The sequence below is a fragment of the Salmo salar genome, chromosome ssa22 (genome assembly GCF_905237065.1).
Source record: "Salmo salar chromosome ssa22, Ssal_v3.1, whole genome shotgun sequence".
NCBI classification, from domain to species: domain Eukaryota; kingdom Metazoa; phylum Chordata; class Actinopteri; order Salmoniformes; family Salmonidae; genus Salmo; species Salmo salar.
The window spans coordinates 30,704,448-30,728,867 of record NC_059463.1 but is presented as its reverse complement, the minus strand read 5'-3'; the positions used below and the strand labels follow the sequence as shown (position 1 = coordinate 30,728,867).

At 39.8% G+C, this 24,420-nt stretch overlaps 2 protein-coding genes across 2 annotated transcripts in view; both read right to left on the bottom strand.

The window, feature by feature from the left end:
• Positions 1 to 19,693, bottom strand: part of LOC106583188 (ubiquitin carboxyl-terminal hydrolase 4) — a 36,602-nt gene extending 16,909 nt beyond the window's left edge. Inside the window, exons 1-8 of the mRNA XM_014167093.2 lie at positions 19,392 to 19,693; positions 8,893 to 9,020; positions 8,575 to 8,705; positions 8,374 to 8,500; positions 8,107 to 8,252; positions 5,128 to 5,189; positions 2,944 to 3,090; positions 1,203 to 1,320 (exon numbers count right to left, since the gene is read on the bottom strand). Of these exons, the coding sequence (XP_014022568.2) occupies positions 1,203 to 1,320; positions 2,944 to 3,090; positions 5,128 to 5,189; positions 8,107 to 8,252; positions 8,374 to 8,500; positions 8,575 to 8,705; positions 8,893 to 9,020; positions 19,392 to 19,648 (1,116 nt within the window). The 5' untranslated portion in view covers positions 19,649 to 19,693. The remainder of the gene's footprint in view (positions 1 to 1,202; positions 1,321 to 2,943; positions 3,091 to 5,127; positions 5,190 to 8,106; positions 8,253 to 8,373; positions 8,501 to 8,574; positions 8,706 to 8,892; positions 9,021 to 19,391) is intronic.
• Positions 19,694 to 19,969: 276 nt separating this feature from the next.
• Positions 19,970 to 23,851, bottom strand: LOC106583189 (ER membrane protein complex subunit 3). Its single transcript, XM_014167094.2, has 9 exons — positions 23,698 to 23,851; positions 22,886 to 23,042; positions 22,687 to 22,744; positions 22,492 to 22,585; positions 22,196 to 22,300; positions 21,823 to 21,904; positions 21,612 to 21,691; positions 20,988 to 21,070; positions 19,970 to 20,878 (listed from the first exon to the last, which is right to left on the bottom strand). The coding sequence occupies exons 2-9, from the start codon at positions 23,038 to 23,040 to the stop codon at positions 20,750 to 20,752; spliced, it is 786 nt and encodes a 261-aa protein (XP_014022569.1). The 5' UTR covers positions 23,041 to 23,042; positions 23,698 to 23,851; the 3' UTR covers positions 19,970 to 20,749.
• Between the last annotated feature and the right edge of the window lie 569 nt (positions 23,852 to 24,420).

Here is a 24,420-nt window from a genome sequence, read left to right as displayed (position 1 = left end):
GCTGAACGAGGACACGGTTAACATAAATCTAGCTGGGTTTTGTATGCATCGGCAGGACAGAACGGCAGCTTCTCGTAAACTCGAGGGCACGTGTCTCTTTGTTAACAACAGCTGATGTGCAATCTCTAATAATAAGGAAGTCTTGAGGTTCTGCTTGCCTGCTCACGCCAACTCATTCAAGGGTTTTTCTTTACATTTACCATTTTCTACATTGTAGAATAATAGTGAAGACAAACTATAAAATAACACATATGGAATCATGTAGTAACCCACATTTTTTTTTTTTAAACAAATCAAAATATATTTTATATGAGATTCTTCAATGTAGCCACCCTTTGCCTTGACAGCTTTGCACACTCTTGGCATTCTCTCAACCAGCTTCATGAGGTAGTCACCTGGAGTACATTTCAATTAACAGGTGTGCCGTGTTAAAAGTTAATTTGTGAAATGTCTTTCATTCTTAATACATTTAAGCCAATCAGTTGTGTTGTGACAAGGTAGGAGTGGTATACAGAAGATAGCCCTATTTGGTAAAAGACCAAGTCCATATTATGGCAAGAACAGCTCAAATAAGCAAAGATAGTCACTGTGTACTTGTTTCTCGTGTGACTATTGATATTTTTTTATTCATCTTTAAATCTGCATTGTTGGAAATGGACCTGTAAGAAAGCACTTCACTGTTAGTCTACGAAGCAAGTGACATTTGATTTGTTTAATTCCAGCATTTTAATAAATGCATTTCTTTCCTGCATTAAATGTGTTAGCATTTACACACTGTCAGGTTTGGGGGGGGGTCTCTTTACTCCCGAAGACGTTTACTGTTTTTGTGCTTGCCAGTTAGCTAGCCGTTCTCAGCTGTTAGCAGTTTCTTACTGGAGATAATAACGGATGATTGCCATAATTTTTGTGTCATTACGGAATTATTTAATGTAACAAATCAAACATTAAACCAAGTAAACAATTCATGGTAAACTCGTAAACAATTCATTTAGACTGGTGTTTACTTATTTGAAAAAGGCTTTTCTTTGCTGTAATGCGTGCCATTGCCAAGCTATTAAAAAAAGGCACAGGCGGCTATGGACTGAGTTTAATTTAGTTTTACAGGACCCAATAGCTGCTGTGGAGTCCATATGAATTCTTTGTGCAGTATAAGCTAATGTGAGTTTGCACACAGACCTTGTGTTTGTGTGTGTGTGTGGTACCTGGAGAGCGGAGTTCATGAAACAGGTGTTGCCTAGGTTACTGAGACCACAGAGGCCAGGTTGGGATGGTGACTCTCTGTAGTTGTAGGAGGAGCTGTATGAATTGTAACCTCCCAATCTGTAGAAACAGTAAGGTTGAGTCCAGTGTTTAACAGGTCAAACATCAATGGATTGTACAAATATTCCGAAACATACACTATCGGTCAAGGCTTTTTATTTGGACTATTTTCTACATTGTGGAATAATAGTGAAGACAACAAAACCATGAAATAACACATATGGATTCATGTAGTATCCAAAAACAAAAGTGTTAAATCAAAATATATTTTATATTTGAGACTCTTCAAAATAGCCACCCTTTGCCTTCAGGACAGCTTTGCACACGCTTAGCATTCTCTCAACCAGTTTCACCTGGAATGCATTTCAATTTAAAAAAGTTTGTGGAATTTCTTTCCTTCTTAATGCGTTTGACCCAATCAGTTGTGTTGTGACAAGGAAGATAGCCCTATACAGAAGATAGCCCTATTTGGTAAAAGACCAAGTCCATATTATGGCAAGAACAGCTCAAAAAAGAGAAACAACAGTCCATCATCACTTTAAGACATGAAGGTCAGTCAATACGAAACATTTCAAGAACTTTGAAAGTTTCTTCAAGTACAGTCACAAAAACAATCAAGCGCAATGAAACTGGCTCTCATGAGGACCGCCACAGGAATGGAAGACCCAGAGTTACCTCTGCAGGAGAGGATAAGTTCATTACAGTTACCAGCCTCAGAAATTGAAGCCTAAATAAATGCTTCACAGAGTGCAGGTAACAGACATCAACTGCTCAGAGGAGACTGCGTGAATTAGGCCTTCATGGTCGAATTGCTGCAAAGAAACCACTACTAAAGGACACCAATAAGAAGAAGAGACTTCCTTGTGCCAAGAAACACAAGCAATGGACATTAGACCGGTGGAAATGTGTCCTTTGGTCTGATGAGTCCAAATTTGAGATTTTTGGTTCCAACCGCTGTGTCTTTGTGAGATGCAGAGTAGGTGAATGGATGATCTCCGCATGTGTGGTTCTCACCGTGAAGAATGGAGCAGGTGTGATGGTGCTTTGCTGGTGACACTGTCGGTGATTTATTTAGAATTCAAGTCACACTTAACCAGCATGGCTACCACAGCATTCTGCAGTGATACCCCATCCCATCTGGTTTGCACTTAGTAGAAATATAATTTGTTTTTCAACAGGACAATGACCCCAAACACACCTCCAAGCTGTGTAAGGGCTATTTGTCCAAGAAGGGGAGTGATGGAGTGCTGAATCAGATGGCCTGGCCTCCACAATCACCTGACCTCAACCCAAATGAGATGGTTTGGGATGAGTTGGACCACAGAATAAAGGAAAAGCAGCCAACAAGTGCTCAGTGTATGTGGGAACTCCTTCAAGACTGTTGGAGAAGAATTCCATGTGAAGCTGGTTGAGAGAATGCCAAGAGTGTGCAAAGCTGTCATCAAGGCAAAAGGTGGCTACTATGAAGAATCTCAAATATAAAATATGGTTACTACATGATTCCATGTGTTATTTCATACAATGTAGAAAATAGTAAAAATAAAGAAAAACCCTTGAATGAGTAGGTGTTCTAAAACTTTTGACCGGTAGTGTAAATGGGACTCCATTGACTTGGTCTGACTGGCTAGTGATATCCCAGTGACTGCATATTGTGGCATAGTGATAAAAATACAGTTTGCTTGCCTATTGCCAGAGGAGGTGCTGTTGTTCAGTGTATAGCCAGAGTTGCTGCTGCTGTCCCCATTTGTTACTGTTGAGGAGATGGTTGCCGACGAGTTGGAAGAGAGCTTTGGAGAAGTAGTGAAATTCCTGGATGTAGCTGTACTGGATCTGAATAACATGAACATAGACTTACTGGAAAAGTTTCAGACACATTATTTGATATATACTATTTTCTGCATTCAAACATTAGGGTTGGGTGGTATCCAGATTTTCATATAGTTTTTCTCTCATCCCAGGAATTACGGTATTACCGTTTTAGTACACAAGGGGGCGCCTGAAATGCTAAAAAGCCCATTGGATGTCTATTACCAGAATGCTAACAAAGTTAGCACAAAAGCTCATTTCTATGGGGGCTGCTAGCTAAATATGCTTACAAGAGCAAACTAAAATAAACAAATGGCAAAGACAGGCAATCCAGCTCTGAATGTAATTTTGGACATTTACAAGCAAATGTGAACGAGAGAGATTGTGTGGGGGGAGCAGTCAGGCCAAGAACAGAGAGGAGAAGAAAAAAAAACACACAGAAAACCAAGATGGCAGCACCAGCTGTACAGTTAACCCATCCAAAAGGACATCAACTTCTGAAACACGGCAGAAAGCTAGCACAATTTGATGCCCCGTCACCTTATTAATTAAGTCACTTACTTTGATAACTAGCAAGTTAAACTTAAGGGAATTGTGTTTTTCCACGAGGGAAAAAATCTAAAGTGTATAAGAAATATATTGCTGCATTTTGGTGTAGTCAGCCTACTTTTCTCTGTCAGCAAAACTTTAGGAAATGTAGTCCGCTACATTCTTTATATGATAAAACATTGGAAATATGATGGTCATGCATAGTTTTTGCAGAAAAGACCTTGCTTTTTCATTGTAAGCTCACTTACTTGGATGGCTGACAGCCAAATACTATTGCGCTTCGGTTGTCATCTGATGAAAATGAAGCTATTATCTGCCAAATGTGTTGCACTAAAGTATTTTCTGCAAAGGAAAACTATAGCTGCACATCCCTGATTAGACTATTGAAGTAAATAAAACACTTTACTTTCTATATAAATAGCAACCTCTGTCAATACACAGCTGGACTCACCTGCTCCCACTTTTTCCCACTGTGCAATTTACAAACAAACATGACTGGCTCAACTGTTCTGGGGAACTATGGCAAGCTTCATGTAAATGTAAAATAATGTGACAGATAAAATAAAGAACATGATCTTCTTTATCTCCTAACATATTGCACAAGTTGACTACAGGTATTTACTTCAAAAAGTAGCTACAAATATTAACACTTCAAAGAAGGTTTTTCAATACCGTTGAAACTATCTCGTGGCTATTACCAAATACCCTGGTATACAGTATACTGCTCAAGCCTACCAGACAGAGAAAATAGTAAATGTGACAATTTAAGCCATTTTAGTCAACAAGTAGGGTTGCAAAGCTACCGGTAATTTACTAAAGTTACGGGAATCTTCTGTAATTTTTGTAATAAACAGAAAATCTATGACAATCTATCATAATTTATACTTGGAAAACTTTTTGAAAATGTATTCATATATAGTATTACTTTTTTTTGTCTGATATTTTCCATGAGTTTCTAGTAGACGGTTCAAGACGGTATCTAGTATGGTTCAAAAGAAAATAGCCTAATAATTAAAATATTAACAATGGCATCATTTTCAATAAACTCTGCAACTATTCACTTTTCACACCCGTCACCAGTTTGGGGCCAAAACATTGAAAACAAATACATACTGACATTGTAAAAACAGTATGTGTAAAAAAATGTCAAGGTTATTTCATGCTGAAACCCCCATATTAAAACACCAATGGGTTTCACTATGTTGATGGTTTATATTTAGGATAATGTTTACAGCTTTGTCATTCTATTCTTTTTTTATTTAAAAATCGTAATTATTTCTTACATTTTACATGTAATAGGCTAAAGATAATATTACAGACCCCTGTGATAATCTGAAGTACCCAAAATGGCCACTAGACGTCTTGTGCTAGATAACATAAAATCCTTGAAAGATAACAAAATTCTAGTAGTTTACTGATAAACTTCGAAAGATCCAGTAATATAGTGTCGCTTTGCAACCTTAGTCAAAGTCCTAGAATAGAGGATGGGTAACCATATAACGATAGACTTACTTTGGATGGGAGGCTTGTCTGGGCCACGTGCCGTCCTCGTTCTTGCATTCAATCACGAGCACCTGTGTGGGCATCACACCAGTGAGAGCCGTGCTGAACCCAGCTGATTTCAACAACTCTGTCATAACATACTCAAATATTAGAGTTAATCGCTGCTGGATAACATAACCAAGAGCAAAACAACCTCTTGATGAAATTTCAACTGTTGGGAGGGAAAAACTGATGCACGGTTCGTACACAGTTGCAAGTCAAATTTAAGGACTTAAGTACTTTTTCAAGCACTAATATTAATTTCAAGGACCATCAATTTGTAATAGTTCCTATTATGCAATTGTTTCTAGTCGCCACCAAATGTCAGTATGTCGCCACAAACTCATGAAAAATGATAACTTACTATTAATCACTACCTTACAAGTTCTACTCAATAATACGTGTTTCACTACATACATGAGTGGTAAGTCAGTACTGATGATGTTGTAATTTGAGTAGTGACGAGCAGAGTTTTGGGACATGCCTACGGGAAAACACATTTCCTACTCGCATTTCTACACAATTCCAGCTTAATGACTATTGTATTTTCATTGGGAATTTGGGAAAATACTACATAATAGCAATGAAAAACCATCTTGCTTCAGACTGGTAGCTTTAATGTAGCCGGTCAGGAGAAGGGTGGGTGGGCTGTATGAGGAAAATGGCATGTGAACGGCCACCAGAACAGCAGGAGCACGGCTGCTGCTTGATAAAGCGGAATGTCGCGGGCGCCCTTTGAATGAGGCAAAAAAGCTCTGTAGAGAAAAAGTACAATGTCACAATGTAGAACTGGTGCCTACGAAAGATGCAGCGCTGTGTCATTCCACCTTCAGGGCCGATTCACCTATGCTCGCAATGTCTGACGCATTTTTTGCACCTTACACGGTGTGGGTTGGTTGGGTCCAGTGATGTAGTGGTAAAAAAAAAAAGGTGTAAACTATCCTGAACTAAAGTATAAAAAGCAACATGTAAAGTGTTTGTCACATGTTTCATAAGCTGAAATAAAAGATCCCAGAAATTTCCCATAGGCGCAAAAGGCAGGATTGAATGTACATTTGACCGGCATTTTAGCTATGATGTGACATTTGGGGGCACGTAGTCAGTCAGTTATTTGCCTGCCTGACTGAGTGGCAGTGGAATGAGCCTGACAAGCAGAGCGTGAAAAACACCTGACGAAATCAAATTTGGCAGTCTGCCTGGAAATGTATTCGTAAAACCAATACATTTTCCTAATATTTTTCAGATTAGATGATTTTCTGTTCTTCTCTCATTTTAATTCAAGTACTTTTAAAGTATCAAGGTATTCCAGTATTTTAATTTCAAAGTGCCAAATTCAAGTACTTTAACCTGTCTGGGCTAGGGGGCAGTATTTTCACAGCCGGATGAAAAACGTACCCAATTTAAACAGGTTACTACTCTGGCCCAGAAACTAGAATATGCATATTATTAGTAGATTTGGATAGAAAACACTCTGCAGTTTCTAAAACTGTTTGAATGGTGTCTGTGAGTATAACAGAACTCATATGGCAGGCAAAAACCTGAGAAAAAGTCAACCAGGAAGTGGAGGATCTGAGAATTGTAGTTCTTTCGAAACTACAGTATCCGTGGGGTTACGTTGCACTTCCTAAGGCTTCCATTGGCTGTCTAAAGCCTTCAGAAAGTGGTGTGAGCATTCTCCTGTCACTGGGCAGAGTATAGGAGCTCAGTTTCTGAGTGGACTGCCTGGCAACAAAGGGATAGGACATGCGCAGTCACGCGAGCACGCTGTTCCTTCTTTTTCTCCTTGAATGAATACGCTATTGCCCGGTTGGAATATTATCGCAATTTTACGTTAAAAATACCATAAAGATTGATTTTAAACAGCGTTTGACATGCTTCTAAGTACAGTAATGGAACATTTTGACTTTTCGTCTCTGGTTCCGCACTCGCGCGTTATGCCTTTGGATAAGTGATCTGTATGCACGAACAAAACGGAGGTATTTGGACATAAATATGGATTATTTGGAACAAAACAACATTTCTTGTGGAAGTAGCAGTCCTGGGAGTGCATTCTGACGAAGATCAGCAAAGGTAAGAGAATATTTCTAATACTAATTCTGAGTTTAGGTTGCCCCGAACTTGGCGGGTGTCTGTATAGCTCACCGTGATGGCTGAGCTATGTACTCAGAATATTGAAAAATGTGCTTTCTCCGTAAAGCTATTTTAAAATCTGACACAGCGGTTGCATCCAGGGGTAGTCTATCTATAATTCTTTAAATAATTATTATATATTTTGTCAACGTTTATGATGAGTATTTTTGTCAATTGATATGTACATTGACCGGACGTTTTGGTGGGAATACATTTTCTGAACATCACGCGCCAATGTAAAATGCTGTTTTTGGATATAAATATGAACTTTATCAAACAAAACATACATGTATTGTGTAACATAATGTCCTAGGAGTGTCATCTGATGAAGATCGTCAAAGGTTAGTGCTTCATTTAGCTGTGTTTTGGGTTTTATTGACATGTCCTTGCTTGGAAAATGGCTGTGTGATTATTTTTGTCTATGTATTCTCCTAACATAATCTAATGTTTTGCTTTCGCTGTAAAGCCTTTTTGAAATCGGACAATGTGGTTAAATCAAGGAGAAGTGCATCTTTAAAATACTGTAAAATAGTTGTATGTTTGAGAAAGTTGAATTATAACATTTTGTTGTTTTTGAATTTGCCGTCCTGATATTTCACTGCTAGCGTCCCACCTAGCCCATAGAAGTTAAGCACCTCAAGCGAACCCTGTTAATGAGATTATAAGTGACGACACCACTGCAGCTTCCCCTCAAAAATATTCACGTGTGCGGTGTGTCTAATGAAGAAAGTGCCAGTGGGCAAAGGGTCTAGTTCTAGCTGTGTGTGTCCTAGTAGTGAGTGAGTGGATTTGGGTGTTGGGGTGGAGACAGTACTCTACCTGGCCCTGGAAGAGACCAGCATCCTGTACGGTGCTGTCTGGCTTGTTCAGCTGCTCGTACGTGTTGCTCATGTACTTGTTCCACAGTCGAGTCTCCTTCCCCGTTGGGATCTCAAATAGTGACCGCATCTCCTTCTCTATGGTGTCTGGACAGGGCACACACAATATTTAGTTAATTAAAAGTCAGAAGTGGCTGAAGATGATACATATCTAGTTAGTTCACACGTCAGTTTGTTCTCTGGCTCATAGTACAGTGTTCTCTCTCACCTATAGTGTCAGCTTTGCTGAAATGACGTGTGACCACATTGTCCATGTTGTCATTCTCACACAAATTCAGCTCCAACAGATAGACCTCCACTTTACAGTGCTTGACAAACATGCCGTGTTCAACCACCTAGACAAAAAGAGCAAGGTTAAAGAGAGAGACTAAAGCAAAAGGGTGAAAATATACATTTTAAATGGTATCACCTTTCTGACGATGGGACGCTGGCCCTCAAGGCAACCATACCAGCTGACAAACTTGTTCCACGCCTCAGTGGGCACAAGGACATAGTCCAGCTCATCTATAAGGTGTTCCTTCAGGATCTGGGTCTCATGGTCTAAGGAGAAAGAAAGAGAGTGTCAAGGTAAGTTTATGACATCAAGTATTTAGAGTGCTCGTTTATAACTAGTTTTGCACTTATTAGAATCATGCTCACAGCAGAGACAAAAGAAAACACACAGGCCTACACACAGATTAAAATACAATGTGACATTTTGTGGAAGTGAATATGATGCCTGCATTACCTGAGAACAGGCCAGAGTTGTCAACAGGGCCGGGATAGAGACTGTGCTCTCCAACATTGTACATATCCCAACTGTCAAATCCCACATATTTCTTCCACTGCTTGAACCACCGACTATCAATCAGAAACCTGCAAAAAGAAGTGCTACTGTATTGGGTGGAATGATAACTTGCAGGATAAAATGTATATCACATAACGGTAAAACAAATGTTTTACATAAACTTGCCTTGCATGCAGACAACCTGTGCCACTAGTTTCTAAATTATGTCTAACAATTGCTAGGTTTTAATCCAATTGGCGACAGATTATCAAGTGAATATTCCAAAATCTGCATAAAAACAATATGCGCATTTTTAAACCAGAGATGTTTCAATCAAATTGACTTCTTGCAGATAAGTCTGTGAATGATGACGTAGTGCATGTAAAAATACATTTTGCTGTTAAATTCCCATGTACCAAATAAAAAAATATCACAGAATAAAAATTAAAAAAAACATTTTAAGGAAACATCCAACAATTTCTAAGATTTTACTGAGTTACAGTTCATATGAGGAAATCAGTCAATTGAAATAAATTTATTAGGCCCTAAGCTATGGATTTCGCATGACTGGGAATATAGATACACTGTATTCGGAAAGTACTCAGACGCCTTCACTTTTACTACATTGTTACGCAACAGCCTTATTCTAAAATGGATTAAATCATGTTTTTCCTCAATCTACACAGAATATCCCATAACGACAAAGCGAAAATAGATTTAGACGTACATTTTTTTTGAACAGAAACACTGTATTTTCATAATTATTCAGACCCTTTGTTAGGAGACTTGAAATTGAGCTCCGGTGTGTCCTGTTCCCATTGATCATCCGTGTGAAGAAGTATCTACAACTTGATTGGCGTCCACCGCCGGTCAATTCAATTAATTGGTCATGTTTTGGAAAAGCTCACCCCAGTCTATTTAAGGTCCCACAGTTGACAGTGCATGACAGAGCAAAAACCAAGCCACGAGGCCAAAGGAATTGTCCACGTTGCTCCAAGACACGATTGTGTTGAGGCACAGATCTGGGGAAGGGCACAAAACAATGTCTGCAGCATTGAAGGTCCCCAAACCACAGTGGCCTCCATCATTCTTAAATGGAAGAAGTTAGGAACCTAGACTCTTCCTAGAGCTGGCCGCCCGGCCAAACTGAGCAATCGTGGGAGAAGGGCCTTGGTCAGGGAGGTGACCAAGAACCTGATGGTCACTGACAAAGCTCCAGAGTTCCTCTGTGGAGATAGGAGAACCTTCCAGAAGGACAACCATCTCTGCAGCACTCCACCAAATCAGGCCTTTACGGTAGAGTGGCCAGACGGAAGCCACTCCTCAGCCACCCCCGCTTGGAGTTTGCCAAAAGGCACCTAAAGGACTCTTAGACCATGAAAAACAAGATTCTCTGGTCTGATAAAACCAAGATTGAACTCCTTGGCCTGAATGCCAAGCGTCACGTCTGGAGGAAACCAGGCATCGCTCATCACCTGGCCAATACCATCCCGACGGTGACGCATGGTGGTGGCAGTATCATGCTGTGGGGATGTTTTTCAGCGGGGACTGGGAGACGAGTCAGGATCGAGGGAAAGATGAACGGAGCAAAGTACAGAAAGATCCTTGACGAAAACCTGCTACAGAGCACTCAGGACCTCAGGCTGGGGCAAAGGTTCACCTTCCAACAGGACATTGACCCTAAGCATACAGCCAAGACAACGCAGGAGTGGCTTTGGGACAAGTCTCTGAATGTCCCAGCCAGAGCCCGGACTTGAACCAGATCGAACATCTCTGGAGAGACCTGAAAGATGGGAAACCAGACCTCCACTACGATAATCCTCAACACTGGGGCTCCACAAGGGTGCGTGCTCAGCCCCCTCCTGTACGCCCTGTACTCCAATGACTGCGTGGCCAAGCACGCCACCAACTCAATCATCAAGTTCGCAGACTACACAATAGTAAGTAGTAGGCTTGATGACCAACAATGACAGCATATAGGAAGGTGGTGAGGGCTCTTGGAGCGTGGTGCCAGGTAAATAACCTCTCACTCAACTAGAGGTCGACCGATTATGATTTTTCAACACCGATACCGATTATTGGAGGGCCCAAAAACCCCAAAAGGGCCGATACCGATTAATCGGCCGATTTCCCCACCATTTTATTTATTTATTTGTAATAATGACAATTACAACGATACTGAATGAACACTTACTTTAACTTAATATAATACATCAATAAAATCAATTTAGCCTCAAATAAATAATGAAACATGTTCAATTTGGTTTAAATAATGCAAAAACAAAGTGTTGGAGAAAAAAGTAAAAGTGCAATATGTGCCATGTAAAAAAGCTAACGTTTAAGTTCCTTGCTCAGAACATGAGAACATATGAAAGCTGGTGGTTCCTTTTAACATGAGTCTTCAATATTCCCAGGTAAGATGTTTTAGGTTGTAGTTATTATAGGACTATTTCTCTCTATACGATTTGTATTTCATATACCTTTGACTATTGGATGTTCTTATAGGCACTTTAGTATTGCCAGTGTAACAGTATAGCTTCCGTCCCTCTCCTCGCTCCTACCTGGGCTCGAACCAGGAACACATCGACAACAGCCACCCTCGAAGCAGCTTTACCCATGTAGAGGAAGGGAAAAAACTACTCCAAGTCTCAGAGCGAGTGACGTTTGAAACGCTATTAGCGCGCACCCGGCTAACTAGCAAGCCATTTCACATGGGTTACACCAGCCTAATCTCGGGAGTTGACAGGCTTGAAGTCATAAACAGCGCAATGCATTGCAAAGGGCTGCTGGCAAAACGCACGAAAGTGCTATTTTGAATGAATGCTTACGAGCCTGCTGCTGCCTACCATCGCTCAGTCAGACTGCTCTATCAAATCATAGACTTAATTATAATATAATAACACACAGAAATACGAGCCTTAGGTCATTAATATGGTCGAATCCGGAAACTATCATCTCGAAAACAAAACGTTATTCCTGTTACATTGCACAACCTTCAATGTTATGTCATAATTACGTAAAATTCTGGCAAATTAGTTCGCAACGAGCCAGGCGGCCCAAAATGTTGCATATACCCTGACTGCGTGCAATGAACGCAAAATGACACAATTTCACCTGGTTAATGTTGCCTGCTAACCTGGATTTCTTTTAGCTAAATATGCAGGTTTAAAAATATATACTTCTGTGTATTGATTTTAAGAAAGGCATTGATGTTTATGGTTAGGTACAGTCGTGCAACGATTGTGCTTTTTTCGCAAATGCGCTTTTGTTAAATCATCCCCGTTTGGCGAAGTCGGCTGTCTTGTTAGGAAGAAATAGTCTTCACAGTTCGCAACGAGCCAGGCGGCCCAAACTGCTGCATATACCCTGACTCTGTTTGCAAGAGAAGTGACACATTTTCCCTAGTTAAAATAAATTAATGTTAGCAGGCAATATTAACTAAATATGCAGGTTTAAAAATATATACTTGTGTATTGATTTTAAGAAAGGCATTGGTGTTTATGGTTGGATCAACGTGTACCTAAGCGATTATATGCAACGCAGGACAGGCTAGATAAACTAGTAATATCATCAACCATGTGTAGTTAACTAGTGATTATGATTGATTGATTGTTTTTTATAAGATAAGTTTAATGCTAGCTAGCAACTTACCGTAGCTTCTTACTGCATTCGCGTAACCTTGTGGAGTGTAATGTAAAGCAGGTGGTTAGAGCGTTGGACTAGTTAACCGTAAGGTTGCAAGATTGAATCCCTGAGCTGACAAGGTAAAAGTCTGTCGTTCTGCCCCTGAACAAGGCAGTTAACCCACCGTTCCTAGGCCGTCATTGAAAATAAGAATGTGTTCTTAACCGACTTGCCTAGTTAAATAAAGTTCTAAAATAATATATATATATATAAAATACTGATTTCCGATTGTTATGAAAACTTGAAATCGGCCCTAATTAAATCGGCCATTCCGATTAATCGGTCGACCTCTACACTCAACGTCAACAAATCAAAGGAGATGATCGTGGAACTTCAGGAAACAGCAGAGGGAGCACCCCCCTATCTACATCAATGGGACTGCAGTGGAGAAGGTGGAAAGCTTCAAGTTCCTCGGCATACACATCACTGACAAACTGAAACGGTCCACCCACACAGACAGTGTGGTGAAGGCGCAACAGAGCCTCTTCAACCTCAGGAGGCTGAAAAAAAATGGTTTGTCACCTAAAACCCTCACCAACTTTTACAGACGCACAGAGGGTGGTGTGGTATGCCCAACGCATAACGGGGGACAAACTACCTGCCCTCCAGGACACCTACAGCACACGATGTCACAGGAAGGCCAAAAAGATCATCAAGGACAACAACCACCCGATCCACTGCCTGTTCATCCCATTAACATCCAGAAGGTGAGGTCAGTACAGGTGCATCAAAGCTGGAAGCGAGAGACTGAACAACAGCTTCTAACTCAAGGTCATTAGACTGTTAAAATAGCCATCACTAGCACAGAGGCTGCTGCTATATATATATATATATATATATATATATATATATATATATATATATATAAAGTCTATGTCACTGGCCACTTTAATAAATGGAACATTAGTCACTTTAATGTTTACATATTTTGCATTACTCATCTCGTATGTATTTACTGTATTCTATTCTATTGTGTCTATGCCGCTCTGATAATGCTCATCCACATATTTTATATATTCTTAATTCCATTCCTTTACTTAAATGTGTGTGTATTGGGTATATGTTGTGAAATTGTTAGATATTACTCGTTAGATAATACAGCACTGTTAGAGCTAGAAACACTAATATTTCGCTACACCCGTAAAAATCATCTGCTAAACTTGTGTATGTGACCAATAAAATTTGATTTGAAAATCGCTGTGCAGCGAAGCTCCTCATCCAACCTGACAGAGCTTGAGAGGATCTGCAGAGAAGAATGGGAGAAACTCCCCAAATACAGGTGTGCCAAGCTTGTAGCGTCATACCCAAGAAGACTTGAGGCTGTAATCACTGCCAAAGGTGCTTCAATAAAGCACTGAGTAAATGGTCTGAATACTTTTGTAAATGTGATTTCAGTTTATTTAATAAATTTGCCAAAATGTCTGTTTTGCTTTGTCATTATGGGGTAGTGTGTGTAGATAGATTAAATCGTTTTTTTCTTTATTTTAGAATAAGGCTATAACGTAACAAAATGTGTTAAAGGTGAAGGGGTCTGAATACTTTCCGAATGCACTGTATGCATCGGTTGGTCAGATACCGTCAAGGTATTTCTGTGCATTCAAATTGTCATCGATAAAATGCAATTGTGTTTTTGTCAGTAGCGTATGCCTGCCCATACCATAACTCCACCGCCACCATGAGGCACTCTGTTCACAACGTTGACATCAGCAAACTGCTCGCCCACATGAAGCCATACGTGTGGTCTGTGGTTGAGGCCGGTTAGACGTACTGCCAAATTCTTTAAAACGACGTTGGAGGCGGCTTATGGTAGAGAAATTACATTCAATCCCGACAACAGCTCTGGTGGACATCCCTGCAGTCAACATGCCAATTGCACACTCCCTCAAAACTTGCCACATCTGTGGCATTGTGTTATTGTCCCCAGCACAAGGGGCACCTGTGTAATGATCATGCTGTTTAATCAGCTTCTTGATATGCCACACCTGTCAGGTGGATGGATTATCTTGGCAAATGAGAGATGCTCACTAACAGGGATGTAAACAAATTTGTGCACAACATGAGAGAAGCTTTTTGTGCGTATAGAACATTTCCGAGTTCTTTTATTTCAGCTCATGAACCCAAATATGTTGCGTTTATATTTTTGTTCAGTGTAGTTAAAATGGGTTTCCATCGCATTTTCAACTCCGATGGTTTTCTCACAAAAATGTTTGCTTTATATAGCGAGTGTGCCCACTCTGGTATTGGCACATGCGCTCTAGCCAACAGCTCTTTGTGCGTGCCAATGGCTAAAACTCACGTAAAGCCTACATGAGACTTTTATTGACAAAAGAGCAAGATGGTTTTTTTCTTCAAACGGCAGAAAAGCATCATGTCACCAGAATAAGACCGTCAATATTTATTGGAAAGGAGCATCAAGCTCTACACGTTGCACTTTCACCACCCTGAAGTTGATCATAACTTATTTCATCTTAGTGGGAGGACCACACGTCATCGTGTGACTCAAAGTTTACTTCGATATGAATGTTATGTCAATATTTGTGCATTAAAAAAACCTTTACACCAACATTTCTTGCATCATTGAGTTTACTGACACAAAAAGGATGCCACCTTGTCTAGCGTATTTAGTTTTTTCGGCATTTGGAAAGTTTACCAAAAAACGTTATTTTTCCATCAGGCCCGTCATGACATTTATCCGACATGTACTTTACTTGCATAAAAAGGTTGAATGGAAACCTGGTTAGTATTCATCTGTCAACATATTATGCAATTCCAAAACAAACTGTCTTGCGCTCTAAGTCACATTCACATATAGTAACAGTGAGCTAGGATGTCTTTAATCTCAAGTAAGAATCCCTTCCAACGCATAAGCTTGTTAGCAGGATTACACATGGTCCAAAGTCCAGGCAAGGGACACTATTTCTAAAGAACCCTTATTAGAATTGAGAACTTAGTGATTAAATTAGCTAGGTGTACTTTAAATGAGACACATGGTAATGCAACTAAAGCCTTTACAATGCCCATCTCAGCTGTGTTTAAAATGAGGTCAGGAGTCAGCATACTAGGCTCTGTTTACACAGCCAGGCCAATTTTGATCTTTTGTGCAATTATTGACAAAACACCAGATCTTTTTGGTCAAAAGACCAATTGGTGGCAAAAAAAAAATACATTCAGAATTGGGCTGCCTGTGTAAATGCAGCCATAGTCTGTCAGATATCAGCTGGGCAGCTATGGGCTAGGTGCATTTAGCAACGCAGTATATTTACATACACTAGCGTTGCTTTCAATTGTATTGAGTTGCACAAAGACATCCAATGGGAAGCCAGAAGTTAAATTGAATTCCATTTCAATTTACTGTGCCAGTGGGCAGAAGAGTTGTTCATTATAATGGGGGAATTTCAGACAAAATATCTAAAGGATCGTATTAACAGATTTTCCAAACGTGGGTCTGTTGACTCTGCTTACCTCATGTCAAAATAAAAGTCCTGCACGTAGATCATATGAATACAAAAAAGGAACAACTTGTGGGGGACTTATTTTTTACATGTTTTTATATTTAACTAGGCAAGTCAGTTAAGAACAAATTCTTATTTACAATGATGGCCTACGCCGGACGATGCTGGGCCAATTGTGTGCCAACCTATGGGACTCCCAATCACGGCCAGATGTGATGCAGCCTGGATTCAAAACAGGTACTGCAGTGTCTAAGACCACTGTGCCACTTGGGAGCTCATGAGGTAAGCAGAGGGAGTGGGTCTACAACACACCAACGTCTGGAAAGTATGTTTATGAATACCATCCTTTAGATATTTTGCCTCAAATTCCCAACAATCCTGCCCACCGGCACAGTAAGTTGAAATGGAGTTGTATTTAACTTCTCGCTTCCCACTAACTGTTTTTGTGCAACCCAATACAGTTTAAACCAATGCTAGTGTATGTAAATACAGTGACTTTAGAAAGTATTCATATACTTACACATTTTGTGTTACAAAATGGATGAAATCGTTTGAGGTTTTCACCCATCTACACACAATACCCCATAATCAAAGTAAAAACATGTTTTAAAAATGTATGCAAATGTATTGAAAATTAAATACATAAATCTCATTTGTATTAGTATTCACTACGTAGAGTATTCAATACTTTGTCGAAGCAACTTTAGTGGCGATTAGAGCTGAGTCTTTTAGGGTATCCAGTTCAAATGGCAAAGCATTAGCTAGCATGTAAAATAGCTAACTAATTAACTTTAGTTCGCAGTCACTCGTTATCACATTGAACAGGGGCTTTTTGACTACACCTCGTTATGTCGTAACAAGTTAGCCGGCTAGCAAGCTAATGTGAACAGACACCTAGATTGTTCAATATAGGCCCATAATTATTTTTTTAAATTCTTCAAGCTCTGTCAAGTTGATTATTAATCATTGTTAGACAGGCATTTAAGTCTTGTCATAGATTTAAGCAGATAAGTCAAAACTGTAACTACGCCATTCAGGAACATTCAAAGTCGTCTTGGTAAGCAACTCCAGTGAATATTTGGCCTTGCGTTTTCGGTTATTGTCCTGCTGAAAGGTGAATGTCTCCCAGTGTGTGTTGGAAAGCATTAAGCAGACTGAACCAAGTTTTCCTCTAGGATTTTGCCTGTGCTTAGCTTTATTCCGTTTCTTTTTTATCTCCCCCCCAAAAACACCCTAGTCCTTGCTGATGACAAGCATACCCATAACATGATGCAGCCACCACCATGCTTGAAATTATGAAGAGTGGTACTCAGAGATGTGTTGTTTGCCCCAAACATAACGCTTTGTATTCAGGACAAAAAGTACATTTATTTGCCACATTCATTGCAGTGTTACTTAAGCGCCTTGTTACAAACAGGATGCATGTTTTGGAATGTTTTCTTCTGTACAGGCTTCCTTATTTTCACTCTGTCAATTTGGTTAGCATTGTGGAGTAATTACAATGTTGTTGATCCATCCACAATGTTTTCTCCTATCATAGTCATTAAACTAACTGTTATAAAGTCACCATTGTCCTCATGGTGAAATCCATGAGTAGTTTCCTTCCTCTCTGGCAACTGAGTTTCTTTGTAGTGACTGGGTGTATTGATAGACCATCCAAAGTGAAATTGATAACTTTGCAATGCTCAAAGGGATGTTCAGCATCTATTTTTTATTTTGTTTATAACCCTTCTTTGCAAGGCATTGAAAAAAAACTCCCTGGTCTTTGTGGTTGAATCTGTGCTTTGTGGTCTTTGTGGTTCAATCTGTGCATTTCCCTGTGATTGGATCTGTGCCTTCCCTGTGGCTCAGTTGGTAGAGCATGGTGTTTGCAACGCCAGCATGGTGTGTGCAATGCCAGGGTTGTGGGTTCGATTCCCACAGAGGGCCAGTACAAAAAATTTTTCATGAAATGTATGCACTCAGTATTGTAAGTCGCTCTGGATAAGAGCGTCTGCTAAATGACTAAAATGTAATTCCCTACTCGGTTGAGGGACCTTACAGATAATTGTTTGTGTGGAGTACAGAGATGGATTAGTTAATCGAAAATCATGTTAACCACTATTATTCAACTCAGAATGAGTCCATGCAACATATGATACAATTTTACCATAACAAAGGGGTAGAATACTTTATTCATCCATGACATTTCAGCTTTTCATTTTGTATTATTATTTTTAAATTATACAAACAAAATTTCACTGACATCATTGGGTGTTGTGTAGATCAATGAGACAAAATCTAAATGTAATCAATTTTAAACTCAGGCTGTAACAACAAAATGTGGGAAACGTAAAGGGGTGTGAATACTTTCTGAAGGCACTGTACACCTGCGTTGCTAAAAACACCTACCCTGCTGACATTACCCTGTTTAGAAAGACTCGGAGGCCAAAACAATCGAAGTTGTCTGTAGCCTTGCCCCAAAAGCATATCAAACTTGCCATCGATCCCAACTAAAACGATTGCTCACTTAACCTAAATACACATGTTGTGAATTTAGCTATCTAGATGCATGTACCATAACAAACACAACGTTATGACCCGGCAGCTTGCTGTCTCATGACAACGTGTTCAGGGATTCAGTGTTTAATAGTCGCATGTACTGGTAGTGCCCGTCTGGTTAGCCTAGCTCTACTAAGCCCACATTGGTTGTTTCCCGTCCCTTGTTGTTCAGTATGGATATGGCTAGTTAAAGTTAAAACCTTGCAAAGATCTTAACTGGAAACCTGTGGCCTTGGCAACTGAACATCTGAGAGGGCCAGTCGCTGGGTGTTATCCCGTTTCAATGACAAAGCATTAGCTAGCTTGTAAAATAGCTAACGTTAGCTAGATAACATTACTTCGCAGTCACTCGTTATCGCATTGAACAGGGGCCTTTTGACTACACCTCGTCATGTCGTAACTAGTTAGCCGGCTAGCAAGCTAATGTGAGTAGACAGAGTTAACTTGCGCAATGTCTTCGCTTGGATAGTTTGCCGGCTAGCTAACCTTAGTTATTAACTAAGTACAACTAGCTAGTTAACTAGCTACAGTAACTATCGGGTGAGAAGAAAGGTAAATTTGTTAATGTTAGTCACATGTCTACTCTGGCCCAACTAACTCCACAAATCAAACGATTTCCCGTTCAATGCAATAGGAACCGGTTTACCCGTCTCTGACAGGCCTATGCTACTCGCTAGCTAGCTGGCTAACGTTAGTTCCCATGAACTGAAAAGTAGCTAGCCTAGCTAACATTACCGTAGCTATTGTCTAGCTGCTAAAGTTACATTCAAAACACTTCCTTACCACTCGTCGCTCTTTCGTAGAGTTGTTTTGAGAAGTGTTCCGATACTCTGTTTTTGACTCTCGGTTGAAGGTGTCGGTATTTGAGTGGCTACAGACTCGGGGTCGGGGTCTGCCGCGCTACCCGACTCGGGTCCGCCTCCCTCCGCCATCATGCAGTGAGTGAGCCGGAGTCGTGAACGCGCAGTAGAAGAACCGCGGATGCACGAGCACCACAATGTTGGTGAGACTTGCTGTTTCCGTGATCTGGGGGGGGTCATCACTAGTTACCACAGCCACAAAGTCATTAACCCCCCTATTTTCTAAATAAATTTTCTTAAAATTCATATTTAAACCTAACCCTAACCAATTTTGACTTTGTGGCTGTGATATCTCGTAGAAACCGCAGAAAGTTGCTGGAGCTCGACGGTAGAGGGCAAATACTTTGCTTCTAATTTTCTTAGATTAAAAGTTCACGACAGTCAGATAGCTAAATGATGCCTTCAGTGTTTGCTGTCATCAGAAAGGTGCCAAGCCGTTGCCATGACAACTGGGTTCCGTGTGTCTCTTTGCAATTAAGAGGGAATAAAACTCCACTGCGATTTAGTCAAAACAGTCTTTATACAAAAGCACAAGGGAAATGTTAAAAATAAATTGGAGAAATAAATATTAAAAATAACACATTGCATAAAACTATCACAAACAGTAGTTTTCCAGCACCCAATGTCTAGATTTGCCTCATGTCAGCCATGACAGGATGCTGCAAACAAACTCAAAGAGGAATGATAAAAGATTGTTAACTGGAATTTAATCATCAGCAATGACCATGTTTAATTGTTGTTGTTTTTACTTCAATGCCTAGTTGTCTTATGTTGCTAAGAGCCAACTCTTACAAATGAGTTGAGTTACTAATAATATTAAAACCTTTTTTTCTTCTTCTTTTTTTTTTTTACGACAAGCTCACAAATAACCAACAAGTATGACCAAACAAATCGCAGATAGGTAGAATCAGACTACAAGGTCAAACATAATTCAAAGTGGTGATACAACACATTTTCATTCACCTTTTAAATGTTTTGTTTTTGACAATACATTATTTCTAAGTTTTTCCATTACTATAATCCTTTTTTGTAATGAGTTTTACATAGCTGACACTGAATCTTCCAAATAGTTAAAAGTATTAATTGAACTTGGTACTATAATGTTTTCTGTTAATTAGTCTACTACTAATCTCCAATTAAAGTTAAATGGACAATGATGGCACTGAAATTAATGTAGACATCATTCTCTATGTCATTTCCTATAAAAACTCAAAGTCAGCCACTTTAAGTAAAACTAAAATGTTGTCCAGTGGCAGGTTCCCTGCAGTAATGAACTGGCAATCAGAAGATACCCGTTGGTAACTCCTTACTGAACATTCCATCCAGATCCAGTTCCCTACTCATCAACTCCTCCTCAATATTCTCCAGTGCCCACTGGTGGTCAGTTAGCTCAAGTGCTTCCCATTCTGCCTAAAAAGGGGAAATAAACATCTGTCTGTCAGATGATTCTGCTGGGACCTGTAGGAATTTAATTCACCATGGAGAGTAAGTCAATGTTATCAAGAGTAGACAACTCTACCTTGAAGGCTTTGTTGGTGTCTGCAGGCATGGCCATGGCAGCACCACTCATCTGCTCCTGCATGATCCTGGACTGGTCTGCACCTGCATGTGTCACATTACACCAGCATCAACACTCTTGTTATTTCATATCACTTTAGAGTGACAAAACCAGGACTGTGAAGAATTGGAGGCCTGCCACTTCAACATAGTTTACATTATGGAATCATGTTCCATTTATAACCAGCCTTGCTGCTGACATGACACTGAATGGTTGCAAACATGCCTATTATCAAATCAAGGCAAGACAGCTTGCCTACTAGAAGTCGCAATTCTCCAAATGATTTGTTGTTGCCTCAAATCAGGTCAATGACCTTCTGTCTATTGCTTTTGATAACAAATACTGCTGTAAGTATTTAAGTATTTGATTCTGTAAACTATGATTCCAAATTTTTTTTTTTTTTAAATGCATGAAATGAAAATGAAATGTATGTATTCACTACTGTAAGTCGCTCTGGATAAGAGCGTCTGCTAAATGACAAATGTAAATGTAAAATGTAATGTCACATCTAGTTTACAGAAACACATGCATCAATAACCTTTGCAGGAAAAACTAAACTGAATTATGAAGTTGGATGAAAATTACCATTATCTTGTCCTAGAATTAAGGAGTACATGCTTCGCAGCCCAAACACGTTCAGGAAATACCACGACGCTGAGCTCACCCTTAAAACATAAATGAGGGTGGGGTTATACTTCATCAATACTTACACTAGCAAAAGGACTCAGAGGCAATATTACCATATTAACTTCACGGAACTCAGATAATTTAACAAGTATGTATTTCCTCAACTAACCAGGATGCATCAAGTGAGAGTAGCTCGATTCCTTGTTGCAACATGGGCTTGAAGCGCAGGGTGAGAGGAAAAGGAACCTTGGCTGTGAGGAACAAGAAAATAGTTAGAGAACATTGTAAGTTTGGCAATTTACATAAAACCACAGTCTGTGCAAATGTTGAATAAACTGCTTATAGCAAAGAAACTAACTTAATTATATACTACTGTTATTTATAGGTTATTTCTATGTAATAACAATTTTACCATGCAATTTCTTAGTAAATACCTGGAAATTTCTGTACCATAAAATAAAGTTGATATCGAAGCACTCTAGTGACAATCATCATCCAAACAACCCAGTCTCAGTGCAGTGAGCGAGGAGGATGTTACTTACTTGTGACAAACCCTGAGAAGGTCCAGTTAATCCAGCCTCCGATGAGGATCATGGGAAGAACATTGGTCACGTTGCCCTTCATCATGTCTGTCAGCATGCTGGGGTCTGGACAAAGAAACAGTTAGTGTAGCTTTACAGAGTACAATCGCAAACAAACTGAGTTGTAATTGGTGCGCTAATAATATGCTCCATATCATGTGTCAGGGTTTAATAGAGATACACGGCCCAATACCTGCCTATCATGGTATGAGAATAGGATTTTATGAGAAGGAATGATGTGATTCTCTTATGCTCACCTGTCATTGGGGAGGGAGGAACAACCTTTCTTTTGGTATTTTTGAAGAATCCATCTTCTTGATTATTGAAGTAAAACTTCCTCATCAAAAATGACTGAAGTAAAAGAGAGAATTCTCAAAGTCTGAGTGCAACTAGCCTACACTTGAAGAGTCAAACAGTGCATGTCAGTGTTTTATGGTCAACATTGATCTCACCTGTTTTGGAATGTACTTCCCATTCTCTCTGAGAATTCTGCTCCTGATGAGAACCTGGCTGAATATTGGAGAGGAATATGTCAAAAACAAACTTACGGTAAGACATTTCTACTTTAACCCTACCCTACTGAAATACTTTTTCATAAACGGTCAATGCACAGACCATCTAGGCAGGGCTACATGCTTACAATACCCTTACCTGTCTGATACCTGCTCTAATGTCAGCTTTTTGTCACTCTGAAGCAAAATGGAGACATAATGTCGAATCACCCCAACAAGAAAAGTGATGAAGACAATGGGCAAGACCACCCAAAGTCTGATATTGGAATCCAGCAGAAGCTCCGGCTCAGCCATATCTAGCAAGGTGATAAGACAGAGAACATGTTTAAGAGCAGGTATCATAGGAATAACTTCTGATATGACAAAATCTTGAAAGTGGAAGTAAGTTAATATCAGCACTATGTTTCGAGAGAACTGGGCCCGGTTTCCCAACGACGAACTTAGCTTTAACTTAAGATACTTTTGGGAAACCGGGCCCTGGTGAATGCATTGCACAAGCATTTTGGCGTCTAACAAACTGGACAGTGCAGCAATATACTCCTGTTTCCCAAAGTTGCTAACGTTAGCTAGCTAGCGAACAATGAATCGCATATTTTAGCTTACTGACTGATTCACTGGCACCACCATGTTAGCTCGTTACAGTTGCTAGATCAAATACGCGCCAGAACGTTACTGTCAATTTGGTCGTATAGCAAGCTACTTGTGAATGCACAACTAGCCAGCTAACTATATAACTTATACTGTTAACATGTACCATCTTGGGATTCTTGCCAATTGCCAAAAACAGAGAATAACAGTACTTTAGCTGGCTAGAAGAGCTGGCTGGCAAGCTAGCTACTACTGACTGTTAGCTAGCCGAATGAGTAGGTTGAAGGACGCTATAGCTAGCTATTAATACACGATTCAACCGATTAGAAAACAAAACCCTGCAGTGTTTGATGTTTATCTTACCGAATGTAGCTATTTCGTTTGGCAAAGACTTGTGTCGTGGTTACATATCTCGGGCGTTGCTATGCTAATTAAAGTACTGTCTATAGTCCGGCACAGTGGACGCGTCATAATACCCATAAAACCTAGCGGTAAAACCCGAAAATGGTTCCAATCGTTTTTGCACCATTCATTTTTCCGTAGGGGATTTTAGAACTACCTCATGCAAGGTCTGTGTTTCGTGTAGGTTTACCCAGACGTGACGTTTTGATAACCGTGCAAATCTCTATGGGACACGGTAACTTTTATCAATATATTCTCCTATAATTAACCCTAAAAAATGTACCGCTAATTAACCGCTAATGTGACTTTCATATAGAACTCTCTGTGAATGTGGGAGCAATGTGGAGGTTAAGTCTTGTTATTGTGATGGGGGAACATAGTGCAACATTTAGTGGATGCCACGTGCAGAGAGAGGCTCAGAGATACATCATGACTGATTCTATATCGTATGCAAGGGATGTAAAAAAGATTGGTGGAACTACAGTTTGGAATGATGGCGCTTCCATGGCTGCTCCTGTACTAAGTGGACTTAATGTCAGTGTTGGTGCTTCTGCTGGTCCTTGCATGGTTTCGAGACCTGTTCAGAAGTCTTGCGCTCATGAAGGTGCTGAGACAAAGGATACTTTAATAGTGAATAAAGTTAACTTCGTAGCTTTCATTGTAAAGGTTAACATGACTTGGGTT